Source organism: Sebastes fasciatus, chromosome 14, assembly GCF_043250625.1.
Source record: "Sebastes fasciatus isolate fSebFas1 chromosome 14, fSebFas1.pri, whole genome shotgun sequence".
Classification (NCBI taxonomy): Eukaryota; Metazoa; Chordata; class Actinopteri; order Perciformes; family Sebastidae; genus Sebastes; species Sebastes fasciatus.
In genome coordinates, this window is record NC_133808.1 from 29,062,137 (window position 1) to 29,078,665 (window position 16,529).

A 16,529-nucleotide genomic window follows, 5' to 3' on the forward strand; every position below is an offset into this window, starting at 1 on the left:
TCTTCTAACCATAAACCCGAGCCTGGTACAGCCTCCAAAAGACAGTAAAGTCGGTTGGGTCTTTTAATGAAAAAAAAAGAATTTGCTAACATCTGGCGGGTCAAATCAAACCTGATGGCGGGCCACTTTGGCCCGCGGGCCCCACTTTGGGCAGCCCTGATCTATAGTGTTGACATTAAATTTCTTATTAAATAGCTACACAATAACATCAAAAACAAAGATATACAGAAATAAAAGATGATCAAATACTAAATTAATCCCCAATTATTTCTTGTGTGGTCTGTTTATTTTTCTTATGGGAATGATGCCTTTAAGATATAAATGTTTTGATATATATTGATGTTCACAGGCAGTACTTGGCTTTGGATCACTCACATTCATCATCTGCTGCTTTCACTATGAGATTTAGCCTCTATCAAACCACTCAAACTGCTTCAGTTGGTCCCTTGCATTAATTTCCTAGCTGAGGACCAGACGGGCTTGTACATCACACATCTCACCACTGGAGGGCTCACTGGAGGAGAGACCTGAGAGCAAACTGTGTCTTCCTCCTTCCTTTACTTATGACTTCTCCTCCGTTACTGCTCCTCTGGTCTTCCTCTTTTTTTCCTCTCCTTGTTTCCCATTTTTATATCTTCTTCTCTCCATATTTGACTTTCCTTCCACCTCACTCTCATCCTTTCCTTTCTCGTTTTGTCTCCTTCCTTCTTACTTTCCATCCTGTCCCTCTCTTTTCCTCTCTTCCCTCTTCCTTCCTGTTTCCATTCCTCTCATCCTTCCCTTCTTTCCTCTTTCCTTCCCCTCTTACCTCCTCTTCTCACTTCCTCAGTTCCTCTCATTTCCTTCTTTTCTTTCTTTCATCCTTTCCCCCTTCTTCACTTTTCTTCTCTTCCTCCCCTACTTTCCTCTTTTCTGCCTGTGCGTGTCTTTTCCTCTCTCCTTCCTCTCACCTTCTTCTTCTCCCTTCATCCCTTCCTCTCTCCTTCCCTTCTTTTTCCTCTCTCCATTCTCTCATACTTCTTTCCTCACAATGTCCTGTCATTTCCTTCTTTTCTTTCTTTCATCCTCACTTCCTCGTTTCCTCTCTCGTTCCCTTTTTCTCCCTTGCCTTCCTTTTGCTCTGCTCCTTCTCACCCATCTTCTCCTCACTTTCCTCTTTTTCTCACTTATTTGCAGTTTCGCACCCTTTCCTCTCTCATTCTTTTATTTTCTGTCACTTTTCCTCTCCTTCTTTCCTCTTTCCTGCCTGTCCATCCTTTCTCTGTCCATCCTACTTCCTCTACATCCTACATCTTGCCCTCTTCTTTTCACTTCCTCACACCTTTCTATAATTTTCTCTTTCTCAACTCCCTCCTTCATCCCTTCTCTTCTTCCTACACTCTTCCTCTTTCTCTTGCCTCTCCATTTTCCTTCCTCATCTCTTCCCTTTCTTTTTCCATCCCCTCTATTTTCCTCCTTCATTTCCTCATACCATTCCTCTCCTCCTCCTTCCCTCTCTCTCCCCATCCATTCTTCCACTCATCCTTTCCTCCTTGGACTCCTCTCTCTTCATATCCTCCCCTCTGTCCCTCTGGCATGTCAGAGCTTGCAGACAGAGGAAGAGAGAGAGAGAGAGAGAGAGAGAGAGAGAGAGAGAGAGAGAGAGACAGAGAGAGAGAGAGAGACAGAGAGAGATCAGGAGGGAGTGAGCAGACTGAAGCTGAGCAGTGAGCGGGTTGAGCAGCAGGACTACTTCTGGACGATCCAGTCTCAAGTGTCACTGAGAGCAAACAGTCTGAAGGACAAGCTGGTTGTCCCAAAAGAAAGAAGACCAAGAACCAGGACCTGTCCTCTGAGAACTGAGTCTCGCACATGAGGACAACATTTTTCTGACTCCAGGATGATCTATCACCTTCCAAACCAACACAGAGCCTGAAGCTGCTCTGTCCGGGTCGGCTGAATAAATCATTCCCCCCGAAAGAGGAATAAAGAAGAAGAAGAGGAGGGGGAGGAAAAGTCAGTCCATCAACAAAAGACAAGAACAACCAAAAAAGTCTAAATTGGCGCCTTTGGGGACTTTTGGATATATTGTCCCCTCTGAAAACCAGAAGAAAAGAGGAATAAAGAGGAAAAAGTGACGCGAGGAAAGAAGGAAAAGGGTTTCATTGTGGAACAACCAAAAGAGGATGTTGGTGTCTGTTGCATCCACTCAGATGCAAAGAAGAGAAGATAATATATAAATACAAAATATAGAAATAGGAAAATAGAGATTGAGTAGAAGAAAAGCACAACCACGAGTGTCTGGTTTTGTTTTTCTGTCATCCTATTATTGATCAAAGATGTTGTAGTGTGTCCACCTCACTCTCTCAGGCCGGATAAAGACGGAAAAAAAGAAAAAAGGAAGAAGGAATATCAGCTTTTCAGCTGAAAAAAATCAAGGAAAAAAATTCATTTTCACTTTTTAGTTGAAGATTTTAATAAATGATTCTGAATGAGATGGAAGAAAACAACTAAAAGAGTCTGAATTTGCAGGAAACGTTCAAGGACCAACCAAAAAAAGTCAAAGGAAGCTACAGAAATGCAGAAGTGAAGAGTCAAAAGGGAAGGAATAAAAAGGATACAGAGGAATAAAGGGAAAAGGGAGTAAAAAAAGAGGACAAGGAGGTTTGAAGCGGACACAGAGAAGAAAAGGAATATTCAAGGGGAAAAAGGGAGAAAAGGATGAACCAAGAGGAAAAGGAAGAGTAAAGGACAAATCAAGAGAATAGGGAGACTAAAGAAGAAAAACAGGAACAATAAAAGGGAGGACTAAAAGAAACAAGAATCCAGTTTAAAGGGGAAATCAAGAGTAAAGGACCAGAAGGATCCAGGTGTGACAATGAGGCTACTGGTGCTTCTTGCGGCTCCTCTCTCCATCCTCGTCCTCCAAATTGCGGCGGTGGCCCCGGCAGGCGGCATGGCCCCGGGCCGGCTGGAGCGCTGGGTCCGCTCGGGCCTCCAGTCGCTGCAGTGGGACCAGCTGGACCGGTGCCTCCGCATGTCCTCCCTCTCTGAGGCGGAGTGCAGGCGGCTCGCCCACCTGCCACCGTCCGCTGTGGCTGTTTACGTATCGGAGCCACGCACGGCTGCAGGTAGGGAGGGCAAAGGTCACACATCACTGGGGTCGCTTGTTTAATCCTGATTGAAGGTTTATAGCAGTTGATGAGGCAAGTATACCTGGCAATGTACAAGTTTTCAGAGACAAACAATTTCAAGATGTGTTTAAATATCCATGTTAGACGAGGGGTGATGCCATGAAATCAATTTTCTAATAATTAAGGAATAAAGAAGAGGGAAAATATTGCCGTAAAAGAATCCAATAAAAGAGACCGCAAAAGTCTGTCCACTGCCTTGAAAAGAACAACTGAAACTGAGTCTGAATTTGTTGTTTGCAACTTAAAATTTGAATTGTATCACTGATTTGTGAGAAATCCAGACAAATCTGAATCCATTAATGTTTATGTTTAAATTGTAAAGAATAGGACGTTTTTCAGAAGACATTTGATATGTCACATGTAGAAAAAGCGCAGGAGTAAATACTAAAATTAAGGATGTTTGAATTTAATTTCGCTACTTTTTATTTATTTATGAATTTATTTGACAGGGACAATACATGTAGGCATTGTTACACTTAATTAAAGTACAATCGATGCAATGTATATAGGACTTGTAGCCGCAGCTAATCTGCAGACCTTGTCCCTGGTTAGGCTTTAAATAAAAAATAAAAATACATAATACAACATCATACATAAAATCGCAATCTTCAGTTTCTGGGTCTTGGTATTTTGCATGCTGGTTTATTGTCTCTGTCATGGCTTACTGGGATAGAAGAACAGAGCCATCATCTGGATGTGATGTGTTGTGTTTTAATGTACCGTTTTTAATAGCAGATTTTGCACACGCAAACCAAAGACAAATGTCTGTCTTTTGCACGAAAAATAATAAGAAATAGACAATAAAGTATTTTCTATGCCATTTTTAATGTTAGCATTAAGTCAAAATGTCTGAAAAAGGGTAAAAACTTAAAAACGGTATATGTCTTAAATTAGTAGATAATATAAACTAAATAAAGTAATTTACTTTCACAATTTACCAACTAATGTAAAATCTTTTTTTTTTATTTTTTATAGTTACCATATTATATTTAAATTAATTATTTCTGTCATATATTATATTTTATCATTACATGGCTTTGTTGAATACTGTATTCTGATTGGTCAATCACGGCATTCTGTGGTCTGTTATTTCTTTATAAAAGACTGTTGCTATGTATAACAGACTGTTGCTATGGCCGCAGTTCTGATGTCGGACTCTGGAGGACCGTTTTTCTGTCAAATTATTGATTTCTTAAGTAAGTAGCCGTGTAATAAGTGAGATAATGTACAGCTAGCGGGTCATTGTTGTGAAATAAACCCCTTCAGGGTGATGCAAGACCTTGTCGGGCTTTATTTCACAACAATGACCGGCTCGCTGTACATTATCCCTTACTTGTCACTGTGTTACTCAATATAGTTAAAGACAAAGTGAAGTCATTGTTTGAAATGGTATATTATACTTCCGATGGTATATAAAATAAATATATATGTCTATTACCTATTTATAGACTACCTATTTCTTTCTGGTACTTAGAATTGCCATAATAGATTTAGTAACCTATGCACACACCTACAAATGTTTTTCTTTAATATTCTGGTATCTTTTTTAAATGCACCATTACCTTTGTAATCTACCTAGTAACAGTCTATTCTTCCAAAACCCTCCAGGTACCTCAGACAAAGTTGTGGCCATCCTGCCGGACTCCTCCGGTGGCTCGATGAGCTCCAAACCACGGGGAGGTTTCAGCGTCGGCCAGGTGCAGAACGGAGGGGAAGGTCCCCACAGACGCCAGCAGCCTTTTCCCGGCTCCACGGCCCACGATGCCGTGCTGGTGCTGGATCCGAGCCCTGGGGAGAACTTTGGACACCCTGTGGTCCTCTTCTACGTGGATGTGAATGTGACGAAGAAGAGATGCTCCCACCTGGATGGCATTTACCTGGGTGAGTCAGCAGACGGGGACAGTATTTGGCTGTTAAATGGATATTTAGTTTTTGGATGCATTAAGAAACATGTTAAAATACAGTATATACTAACCTTTAACTGCATTATAGCTTGGATTCACGTGTTTTCTATTGTTAACCCAGTGACCTGTCTGTCTAGTTTGGGAGTGATGGCAGCTATAAAGTTGTAGCGCTAGCATTGGTAATGCAGCAGTAGTAATAACCTAGTAGTAGTAATAATAGCGGTAGCAGTACTAGTGGCATTGTTTTAGTATTGGTGGTTATAGCAGATATAGAGCACAGTAGAAAAAGTAGTAGTAATCACTAATGAGGTGCTGCAGTGGTCTATTCTTGGTCCATTACAATTTATGTTATTCATCATAATAATTCTACCTCATAATCAGTACTTCAATGTCTATTTTTATGCAGATGATACAATTTTATATGTCTCTGGCTCCACTCTAATCCAGGCTCATCTTCAGTCTGCCTTTGATGCTTTCCAGTTAAATATTGGACTCAAAACATCAAAATCAAACTAAGGTTTCCGTATAGAATTAAAAGCTGTCTGTCTTTTCTTAACCGTAAAACTACAGTTCATTCAACTTTAATGTCTGCACTTGATTACAGAGATAATCTGTAGCTGAACCCTGTTTAGTGTTTTGCTTTATCACTGACATACTTCATGATTTCACACTCATAAAGCTCAACAGTTAAAGCTTCGAAACTACCTAACTTTCCTAACTACACGATCCAATTACTACTTTAGATATATATATATGCACGTACTAACCTTAACAGCAGTGGTTTTGGGTACAATACACCTTTTAAATGGAATAAACTTCCCTCAAACTAGATTTTATTACCCCCATAGAGATTTTAAAGCTTTATTTGATGTTTTATGACTCTTGTAATTGTTTTTATTGACTCCATTTGTCACTGGATTGTTGGTTGTCTGGCTTTATTTGTGTTGATTTTATTGCTGGTTTAATGGTTGACTATGAATTTCAATTTGAATCCGTGGCACCAAGCGTGCACGTATCTGTGTGCGTATTTAGTGTGTGTGCGTGTAAAGTTTTGCCTTTAACTGAAGCAGAAGAGAAAGTAAAAGTTGGATGTGCGTGGTCTCGCCCTCTGAAAGCTCCATTTATAGCTCATTGTGTGATGCAGGACACTTTCCTGCTCAGCAGGGGTCCGACCCAGCTACATCTTCTGCACTCTTTGCCCACAGCAACATCTGAACAGAGTGTTCATGCACTTCTATCTTTGTGATAACCAACTTGAGGTTAGAGTGAGGACATTTGCAAGGTTATTTGGTTGATCATCATTTCTTTATGGACTGTTTCAGGACTAGCTTTCAGCATTAAGTTTTTAAAATTTGTTTTAGATTAAATGATAATTCCAGTGTAGTGACAAAATGGCCAAAGCTATGAAAGCACTGAAAATAAGACCCAAATTGTTATAAAGCTTTTCTTCAAGTTTTGAGCAGGTGTTTATGCAATGCTTGATTAAAGTCATGTCCTCACTATGGCTGTTTCGTACTTAAATTTCGTACTTAAGTAGCGCGACTTCCGTAGTTATTTTAACCCAAACGTTGACTTATTTGTTACTTAACTTCTGCTCTTAAGTTATGCCATTTTAACAGTTATTTTAACCCAAACCAAGATCTTGCACACTGATTTGTTGCTGGACATTCGTAGGAAAATGCATAAAAAATAACAAAATAACTTTTTCGTAAGATATATGAACCGTTGTATGATGATGGGTTGCCTCACTTACAGCGGTGAATCCAATGAACTTAACGTATCATCTTTAATGTTTTCCATCCATCCACACTTATTTTTGTTAAAAATCTTCTATAACTATGTTTTATTTTGTATCAATGCATTCAATGAGGAATTACTGTAAACCATGGTAGCATTTTCGACCATAGATTAAATCACAATTTTGCACTTGTAAAGTCATCTGACAGCAGAAACAGAAAGATCTGTCAATATTAGCGACTGCATTGAGAAATCGTTCATCGCAAACAACAAAATGTGAGTGATCACAGAGAAATTCAGGAGGAGACAGGCAGTTGTTTCGTGACACTAAATGAAAGCGAAAGTATTTTGGTCATATTTGTAAAAGGGTTGACAATCAAACATCAGCGTTTCTAAAAAGCTCCACTTTTGGTGGTGGCAAACAACGACTTCACTGTGGATAAAAGGCCAAATGTGAGAGTTAAAAAAAGTGTCTCCAAAGTGCTTCATTCATGTAGAAATAGTCCGAGGGGACATGAATTCTGTGGTGGTCCTCACAAGTCCTGTAAAAGAGACGTGTTTGAAAGTGCAAGTTGTTGACCCCCCGCTGTGAGAGAGGTTAGGGCCAGATGTTGAGGTGGATTTGGCCTCCGTGTTACACGAACACACACCTGTCAATTATTCATACTCTCACACACACACACTGGGCCCCCTGCTGGGTCCTCTAGATGGTTTTGGACCAAAGTCTTTTAAAGCGAAACTTTCTTTAGACCTCTTTAACCCGGTGAGGACAGGAAGAAAGAGAAAATAGAGGGAGGAAGAAAAGGGAGGTTTGGTACGCAGAGAAAGTGAAGAAGAAGAAGAAGAAAGGACTAAAGGACAAAACACATAAATGAGAAGCTGTTGAGCTGCATTTTACTCAGTTGCAATGATACCCCAAATCTTTACTCTTTATGTTTTTTATGTTATGTACACATTTTCTCTCTCATCTCTAGCCAGGCCAGCCTGTTCTCATTCCCAGTGCGTCAAATACCATTCAATACCGCCGCACAAGGCACCCCTTAGCGCCGGTACGAAAAACGCACCTGGCGTTCCATTAACTACAATGTAAACCCATCCACGGCAACAGACAAACGTTGACTTTACACTTGTTACGTAACATTAAGTAAGAAAGTCTGCTAAGGGTGGTTGTTATTTATCTACGGTAGTTACGTTAACTTGTTACGTTATTATTTTAACACAAACCATGATCTTTTTTCTAAACTTAACCGAGTAGTTTTGTTTAGACAAGTTGGCATGGGAACGTGTTGGCCATGCTGATCATGGTCAGATTAACCTGTTGTTGGACCATCCTGTAGCGATGGCCAAAAGGAAGGAGGTGCTCCATTGATCTTATTTCCCACTGCAGGAACCGTTTTATCTAAACTTGTCTCATCAAGATGTCTTTGACTCTCTTGTGTCTTCAGGTGAGGAGTGTTTGACTCTGGCTTTGAAGGGTCGCTGTCAGAACCAGCTGAAGCGTCGGCAATCCGGGCCAGAGAGGCTTATGGGTAACGGACATGGTCGGCTGGCCGGCGGGGCGCTGCGTGGTAGTATTACCACTAGCGGTAGTAGCCGTCTGGTGGAACGGGCCGTTGGAGGGCTCTGTGAAGTCCACTTCCTTCCACTGGTGGTCGGAGTCAGAGACAGCAACCGAACGCAGAGACTCAGATGTGTTGGTAGGTTTTAAACTGCTCCTTTTTATCAGGGTTCAGAAGAACTCCTTTTAACTAACAAACATAGAGGAAGGTATACTTTTCTTCTTTCGTTGGAGGCTAGCAGTTTGGTGCCATGCCGTTGTTCCAACGGCCCATTATCCCGAAACCAAACGCCCATTTTTCCAATGGCCCATTGCTCAAAAAATACAAACTCTCCCTGCAACAAACAGAGGCACATGGCTAATTATTATGCTGAATGACATCATCAAACCTTCCCGGTGTCAATATTTTAAGAATTTAAAAAAGCAATGGACGTTTTTCTTTTTTCTTTTTATTATTGTGGTTTCGGAATAATGGTGCCCCCCAGTAGTTTCCCCTGCGTCCAGTCTAAATGCTAAGCTAGGCTAAACACATCCTGATTCTCTACTGAACACATCGATTAAGGTGATATGATCAGTCTTTTCATCTGCGTACAGGTAAAACTTTGACATCAAACTTTGAGTACATCCTTGACCACACAAAAAACAAGTTTTAACGAGACTAAGGTAATGTCACCATGCAGACATGCTCACAATGACAAGGTAACATGCTAATATTGCATGCAAACATTTGCAAATGAGCACTAAACACAAAGTACAGCTGAGGCTGATGGGAATGTCATTTGTTTTGCAGGTATTTGGTCATAAACCAAAATATTGGACAAATCAAATTTTGACGTGATGTTGGTGCTAGATGAGAATTCAAGGGGATCACCAAAGTCATTAGGATTCATCCTCTGGGGACCTTGATTATCAATGCCAAATGTCATGGCAATCCAACCAATATTTTGAAATGAGTAGCAGAATATCCATTTCAAGTACGTCACTACAAGATGATTTTGTGTTATTAAGTGTTAGATGTGAAGAAAACATACTAATAAAGAGTGTCAAATAGTCTTGTAAAATTAATGTTGTTAAACTTTATAGGTTAAGTGGCACTCTGTTGCACTTTTCGCGGTAGGAGGCTTTCTGAGTGAAATGCGGAATTATTCTCATGTTACGCCAAGACCACCCACAGCTGCAGCCCTCTGCCAGCAACCTGGGCCTCGTGAGAAAAACTGCTGGGAAAATGTTATCATGCTGTTATGGCAAACATAGGCAATCCTCAGCTTCGGCATGCTACACATATGTGGAGATTAAGTATTCCTTAATTGTTGATTGTGCCAAATTAAACCCACTGAGTCCTGACGACGGACCTGATGTCAAGAAATGTGTTGAATGTTTCAGCACTGAGGCTCTGCTTTATTCAGAAGTTGACTTTCTGACATGCCCCCTGTTCCAACAGACCACGCAGAGTTTGCGAGGTGCCCTCAGCCGCTGCCGATGGGCTCTCCCAGTTTGCCCGTCTCAAGCTGTGAGCTAAATAAAAACACCAGACGCTGCCACCAGCAACCGCTGGCCACTCACCTCTCCTGCCGACTCTACCAGACCTGTGACCACGCTGTGCTCATCTCAGGTAGGACAGTTTGTCTGTTTTTTTATCATATTTGTAGTGTTCTCACCAAATATCATCAAACAGATACATAAACTATGATTGAAGGTCCCATGTTTTTGCCCCCAACACATACCTCTAGAGGTAGAACGATTAATCGGTTTGGCTGATTAATGGCGCTGATAGGACGTTTAACAAACTATCGTTATCGGCGGAACTGGGCTCTGATAGTGGCCGATGGCTGCACAGTCGCCACCAGTCACGCGGGGACGTACATCACCATTTTGCATGGAGGATCCATACACAAAGTCAAGGTAGAGGTGGAGAAAAAAAGTTATCTCTCCAATATATGACGCAACACTATTAGCTATTTGTCCACGAAACAAGACAGGGAGGAAAAGAAATCATTCACTGTTACTTTAACTTGCTTACTGTACCAATTTGGCACAGAACAGCTCATAGCTGCAAGTTGCAAATAAATGAGAAAATGTTGCGAAACCCGTGGTTTGCAGAAATGTACAAAGCTAACATTTGTTTTTGGCAACTGGGTTGCATTGGCATAACTAAAGCCCCTACATAAGAGTTTATGGAGTGCAATAACTTTGTAGTGTTAACTGCTTGGTGTTAATAGTTAAAAGGTGAAACATTAGATCATAATAGCCATGGACCACAGAACAGTTAAATTGGGATCTAACAAACACCAACCGAATGTCTGAACACCATCTCCACATTATGACAATTAAATATGACTGAATATTATGACTCAGCACCCATAAACTAGCTGCGAGTAGGTCACCTAGCTAGTGTTAGACAGACACCTGAGCCTGGTTCTCTGGTGCTGCTATGTCTCTGTTTGACTGGTAGAAAGTGACTCCGTTGTAGCTAACAGAAATCAATCTATTAATACAGACAGGAATGCCATGTTCACATATGTGTGTGTTTTTGTGTGTAACTACCTGCAGGTGGCTGGCAGCAGCAGATGACATTCCAGCGTCATATTCAGAACCTTCAGAGGTTCTACAGGATGCTGCAGAACAACGGCTTCCACAAAGAACACATCAAAACCTTCTTCGCCAGCAGCGGACAGCTTCCTGGTAGGACAACACGTTGCTCTGTGAACGCAAAAAAAATGTTTGGTGTTTATTTTGCAGTACACAAAGAAAAGCTAAAACAGCCAAACTCCACCAAAGATTGGACCGATCATCTTTACAACATGTCTAACTCCTCTCCCCCGTCTCCCCCCCCCCCACAGACGATGTCGAGGGCGTGTACTCGGCGACGGAAAAAGCGGTGATTCGTAACCATGTGTCGTACGTCTGCAGGAAGCAGCACTGCGCCGACACGCTGGTTCTCTACCTGAACTCGCCAACACGCAACGACGGCACCATGCTGCTGTGGGACGCCAACCTCAACGGCATTGTAAGAGACACACACACACATATATCCACATACGACGGTTTGTATGATATCTTACGAAAGGTTATTTTGTTATTTTGTTGTGCGTTTTCCTATGTATGTCCAGCAACACTAGCGATCAGTTCTCCTGCCCAAACACCTGCGGTGATTAGGCAACAAAACTATTTAGTTAGGTTCAGGAAAAGATTATGGTTTGGGTTAGAATAACTACTGAAGTGGCATTACTTAAGTACGGAAGTTACGTGACAGATAAGTCAACGTATTGAAAATGTGCATTTAAACAGGTGGATGGAAACACACTTCCACTCCACAACTCCAAGAAGTCGCACAATGGTTTATTACCCTTTAATGGCAATCAAAATTGTCTGTCTGAGTGTATCCATAGAGCAGCACTTTCACATGAAAAGAATATGAATGACACGATAATGTGCAAGGCATTTAACTTGCAATGAGAACGCCTTTCTTGCTTTTGATGTGTCATTTGTACGCCATGTAGTCTGTACTGACTGCAATGTAAACAGATCCACGTAAATATGCTATGCTCAGAGCTAGTGACGTGAGACCGCTTATGGTGGGAGGGAAGGTCGAACACACAACTTTTAACCAGGAGACAGGTGTTTTGTTGTTTGGCGTAAAAATTACACGTGAAAAGCCTAAAATGTCCTTGGAATGTCGTGCTATCTCTGAAGTCTTAAGCCTTTAAATCACCAACACAGAATGGAAAATTATGAATCGGACGCACATGGGAGCCATTATCACCCTGATAAGATGATTTCTCTGACCACACACACACGCACACACACACGCACACACACACACACACACACACACACACACACACACGCACACACACGCACACACACACACACACACACACACACACACACACACTAAGACAGACACAGAAGGACCACCCATCTCAAAATGAGGATGTGAGCTCAGCTCATCTGGTTGAAGGCAGTTATTAGAGAGAAATGTTGAACACGGTCACACCGGGTCCAGCAGGCTGTGATTATGGTTGTAAACACAGAGATATGTTATCACATCTGGTGATAATGATGTTAGAAACATTTTTTAGTGAAACCCAATGGATGCTCAATAAACATCAAACTCATCTACAATTGGTTTTGACTGCGTATGCTACCACTTACACGTTAGCTACCTGCTAAGGCTCCTTTATTCTGTCAGCGTTTATAATTGTTTTTTACTTAGATGTATGTGCAAGTCATGGCAAACCTGACCCGCCAGATGCTTTGTTACACAGAATCATCTGATAGAGCCGTCATTGGAAACTGTTTGGAAAAGGGCAATCACTTTAAAAAAATACTTGGTATGTGATTGGATGTCAATCAACCTCTTGCTGAAGCCAGTCAGGGCAAGAGCGAAAACATCTTTTCCATTGAGAAAAGCCTTCCGTGCCGTTCTTTGCTCTTCTTTCAATGAAGACCCTGTATTTGCCAATCCTTAGACGTCTCACACTACGTCCGTCTGTCCCTCCTCCCTCTCTGTTTCCAGGCCGACCTGAAGGAGCGATACTCCGTCAACGAACTGCTGGCCGACCTGGCCGGCTGCAGGGCGACTCGCGTGTTGCTGTTTGTGGATCAGAGCTACAGCGGCGTTCTGTCCAAGAGGCTGCGAGGGTCCCAGAAACACCTCAACGTGGTTCTGATCCAGAGCCAGACACGGCAGACCCACAACCACCAGAGGTTGAACCCTGGCTGGGACGAGAGCAGCTGGTCCTACATCAGCCCTGCCAGCTGCCTGCTGGACCACCTGGGGAAGGTAATTTATCATAAAGGAACAGTGTGTAGCATTGCTTCGGTACACAGCAGAAGAGTAAAACTAGCAAACCCAAGGAATCCATTGGTACCAACCATGACATACTAGCTCGTTACAAAGGAGGGTAAATAACGCTACGAAGTTACGCTAAATTTTGGCGAGGAAAAACTGTCATGGCCATTTTCAAAGGGTTCCCTTGACCTTTGACCTCAAGATATGTGATTGAAAATGGGTTCTATGGGTACCCACAAGTCTCCCCATTACAGACATGCCCACTTTATGATAATCACATGCAGTTTGGGGCAAGTCATAGTCAAGTCAGCACACTGACACACTGACAGCTGTTGTTGCCTGTTGGGCTGCAGTTTGCCATGTTATGATTTGAGCATATTTTGTATGTTAAATGCAGTACCTGTGAGGGTTTCTGGACAATATCTGTCATTGTTTTGTGTTGTTAATTGATTTCCAGTAATAAATACATACATATATTTGAATAAAGCAGAATATTTGTCCACTCCCATGTTGATAAGAGTATTAAATACTTGACAAATCTCCCTTTAAGGTACATTTTGAACAGATTAAAAAAATTGTGATTAATTTGTGATTAATCGCTCTTATGGACAATCATACGATTAATCGCAATTAAATATTTTAATCGATTGATTTTTACTCTTCTAAATAATCTTCTAATCACCTCTTTCACCCGTGATGTTATCAGAGTGCCGGGATGTCTCGCCTCCTGGAGCCGTGGGCGGGCCTTTTAAACGTGACGCTGGCCGGCGCCCCCTGCAATGCCACGCCGCCTCTGACGGACGGTGAGATGCGGCGGGAGTACCAGGGCTGCCAGAACCTGCCAACCGCGCTCTGGCACCAGAAACACAGGAGGACCAACTGAGAGAGAGAGAGAGACACTGAGACTGACTGGGAGAGAGAGAATGACTGGGAATGAATGGGAAACAAATGAATTATGGACACACACACACACAAACACACACAGACCATACGCATGTTAGTTGGTGAGTTAACTTAGGACTTTAGTTTCAGTGTGCTTGGTGGACACTGGCGTGTGTGTTTTCTGTCCTAACTCAGACAGTAACCATGGCGATGACAGCTCATCCCAACGGGAGTGTCCTGAACACCATGTGAACAGTGTTTGTGAGTTCAGCAAGAGGACAACCACTCTCTTAGACCATTGCTAGCTATCGCTCAGATCTCTGTGTGTGTGTGTGTGTGTGTGTGTGTGTGTGTGTGTGTGTGTGTGTGTGTGTGTGTGTACGCCACATCTCCCGGGCACTTAAACATTTCAGAGCCAATCATCTTTCTCTATTTTTATCTTTACGACTGTTATTTCTTCTTCTTTCTTTTCAGCAACCTTCCTCCCAACCTTTCCTCTCTCGATATCCTCCTCTAACCTCCTCTCTACTTTATTTCCTTCTTACCTCCATCTCATTTTCTTCCTTTCCTCCCCTTCTCCGTTTCCCTCCTCCTCTCCCTCTCCTGTGTTTCTTTTGTTTTTTCCTCTCTTTTTCCTCTTTTCCTCTGTCTTTTTGGCTGTCAGTGTCTCTTTCCCTTGTTCTGACGGTGTTTGAAAAGGTTGAATACTGGAATCATTTAGTCACAAGACACCAGAACTGAAAAACCCTAAAACATACGGTGAGTTTTGTGCATTTACAGTTGCTACTGCACAACCAACCTGAGTGATGAGGTTGTTTATTACCAGGCAGGTTATAAACAAATCCACAGTTTAATTCTAGTCAAGTCATATCATGATCACCAACAGGAAGCCTACAAACCAAACCAACGAGAGTAAAATCAAGGTTGTAATTTTACATTTAAGCAGAGTGGTGTCTGAAGTCTGAATTTATTTTGAAGATGTAGAGATGGAGGACTTCTTGTGTCTTAACCTGAGGAGGAGGGAAAGAGAGAGACACTGAGACAGCCAGGAAACTAAAGACAAAAACTGGTTGGCAGTGATCATGATTAAGATATGAAGCACTGAGACTGCCCTCACTGCTACACAGACTGGCTATGGCATTTTAATAAGGGCACAACTTGTGAGTGTGTGTGCGTGCTCAATGACATAGACAGGCATCACATGAAACATGCACACGTTCTAATATTAACCCATCCCCACACTAACATCGTACATGTCGTCCTCTACGTTTGGTGGTACATTGTGATATTTGTGTGTACATTACCTCCCGTAACCATATTATATACTGTACCACAGAGCCCAGTGTACATCTCAGTCCCTCCCTGCTGTGTTGTGTACTGATGTCTGTTGTTGTACTGAACTGTTTTACATTAGACATTTGTTCATTCAAGACATGGAAGTTGATTGGGAGAACAACTTTTGCAAATGCGTGGGACATTTTTGGGACCAGAACTTGTCCAACAAGTTGACTTATGTGCATATTCACAGTTTGTGTAATGATCTGTACAGAGTATGAGATGTAATTTAGCAGAAATGTTTCTAGTTGCATGCAGCAAATCACACAATCTAGTCAATAAAGTACTTTTAGAAACCAGTGAAGTACATGAGTTGTTTTTGTCTGGCTTCCAACTCTATGATCACAGGTGCCAGTTCTGGGGAAAATCATACTGTGAGGGGAAGCAAAGCAGAGTTGTAACTGTAAGCTAAACCTGTGTACATTCCTGTATCAACCTTTTGACCACTCAGTGATGCCACACAGTGATATAAAGTACATCATTTTGCATAAAGTTGTGAACTACTGCTATCTGATACAGGTGGTAACCTCCAGGTCTGAAAAGTGAAGCCAATGCAGAAGTGCCTTAAACTTGCATTCTCTCTAATATCCAGCAGGGGGCGACTCCTCTGGTTGTATAGAAGTCGATGAGAAAATGAGCCTACTTCTCACTTGATTTATTACCTCAGTAAACATTGTTAACCACGAGTTTATGGTCTCAATCGCTAGTTTCAAGTCTTCTTCAATACAGCATGATGTTCATTTAGTAAGTTATGGTCCCATTTAGAATCAAATAGACCATAAAGCAGGGGATGCTTTAGGGCGTGGCTACCTTGTGATTGACAGGTCGTTACCACGGCGTTCTAGGGTCTGGGAGTTGTCCGTGTTTTTGTCTTACAACTTTAACCCTTTCACAGTGTGTTTTCAGTTCTTGAAAGTTAATTGTAACATTTTTAGTCGCCTAAAAATGTCTTACTCAGCGTTCGGTTGTACTTAGCTCCACCCTCTCATGTCACTTCTGGTTGCAAAAAACCAAGATGGCGATGGCCAAAAAGCCAATCCTTATACAAATACAACGGTTCGTATGATATCTTACGAAAAGTTATTTTGTTATTTTTTTGTGCATTTTCCTACGAATGTCCAGCAACAAATCAGTGTGCAAGATCA

General features: G+C 41.8%; 1 protein-coding gene across 1 annotated transcript; it reads left to right on the forward strand.

Annotated features, from left to right (window-relative positions):
• The first annotated feature begins 1,557 nt into the window (after window positions 1-1,557).
• Window positions 1,558-15,683, forward strand: LOC141781850 (uncharacterized). The gene is made up of 8 exons (XM_074657757.1): window positions 1,558-3,110; window positions 4,782-5,054; window positions 8,260-8,511; window positions 9,814-9,984; window positions 10,923-11,054; window positions 11,213-11,379; window positions 12,892-13,158; window positions 13,874-15,683. The coding sequence occupies exons 1-8, from the start codon at window positions 2,858-2,860 to the stop codon at window positions 14,048-14,050; spliced, it is 1,692 nt and encodes a 563-aa protein (XP_074513858.1). The 5' UTR covers window positions 1,558-2,857; the 3' UTR covers window positions 14,051-15,683.
• Window positions 15,684-16,529: the final 846 nt, after the last annotated feature.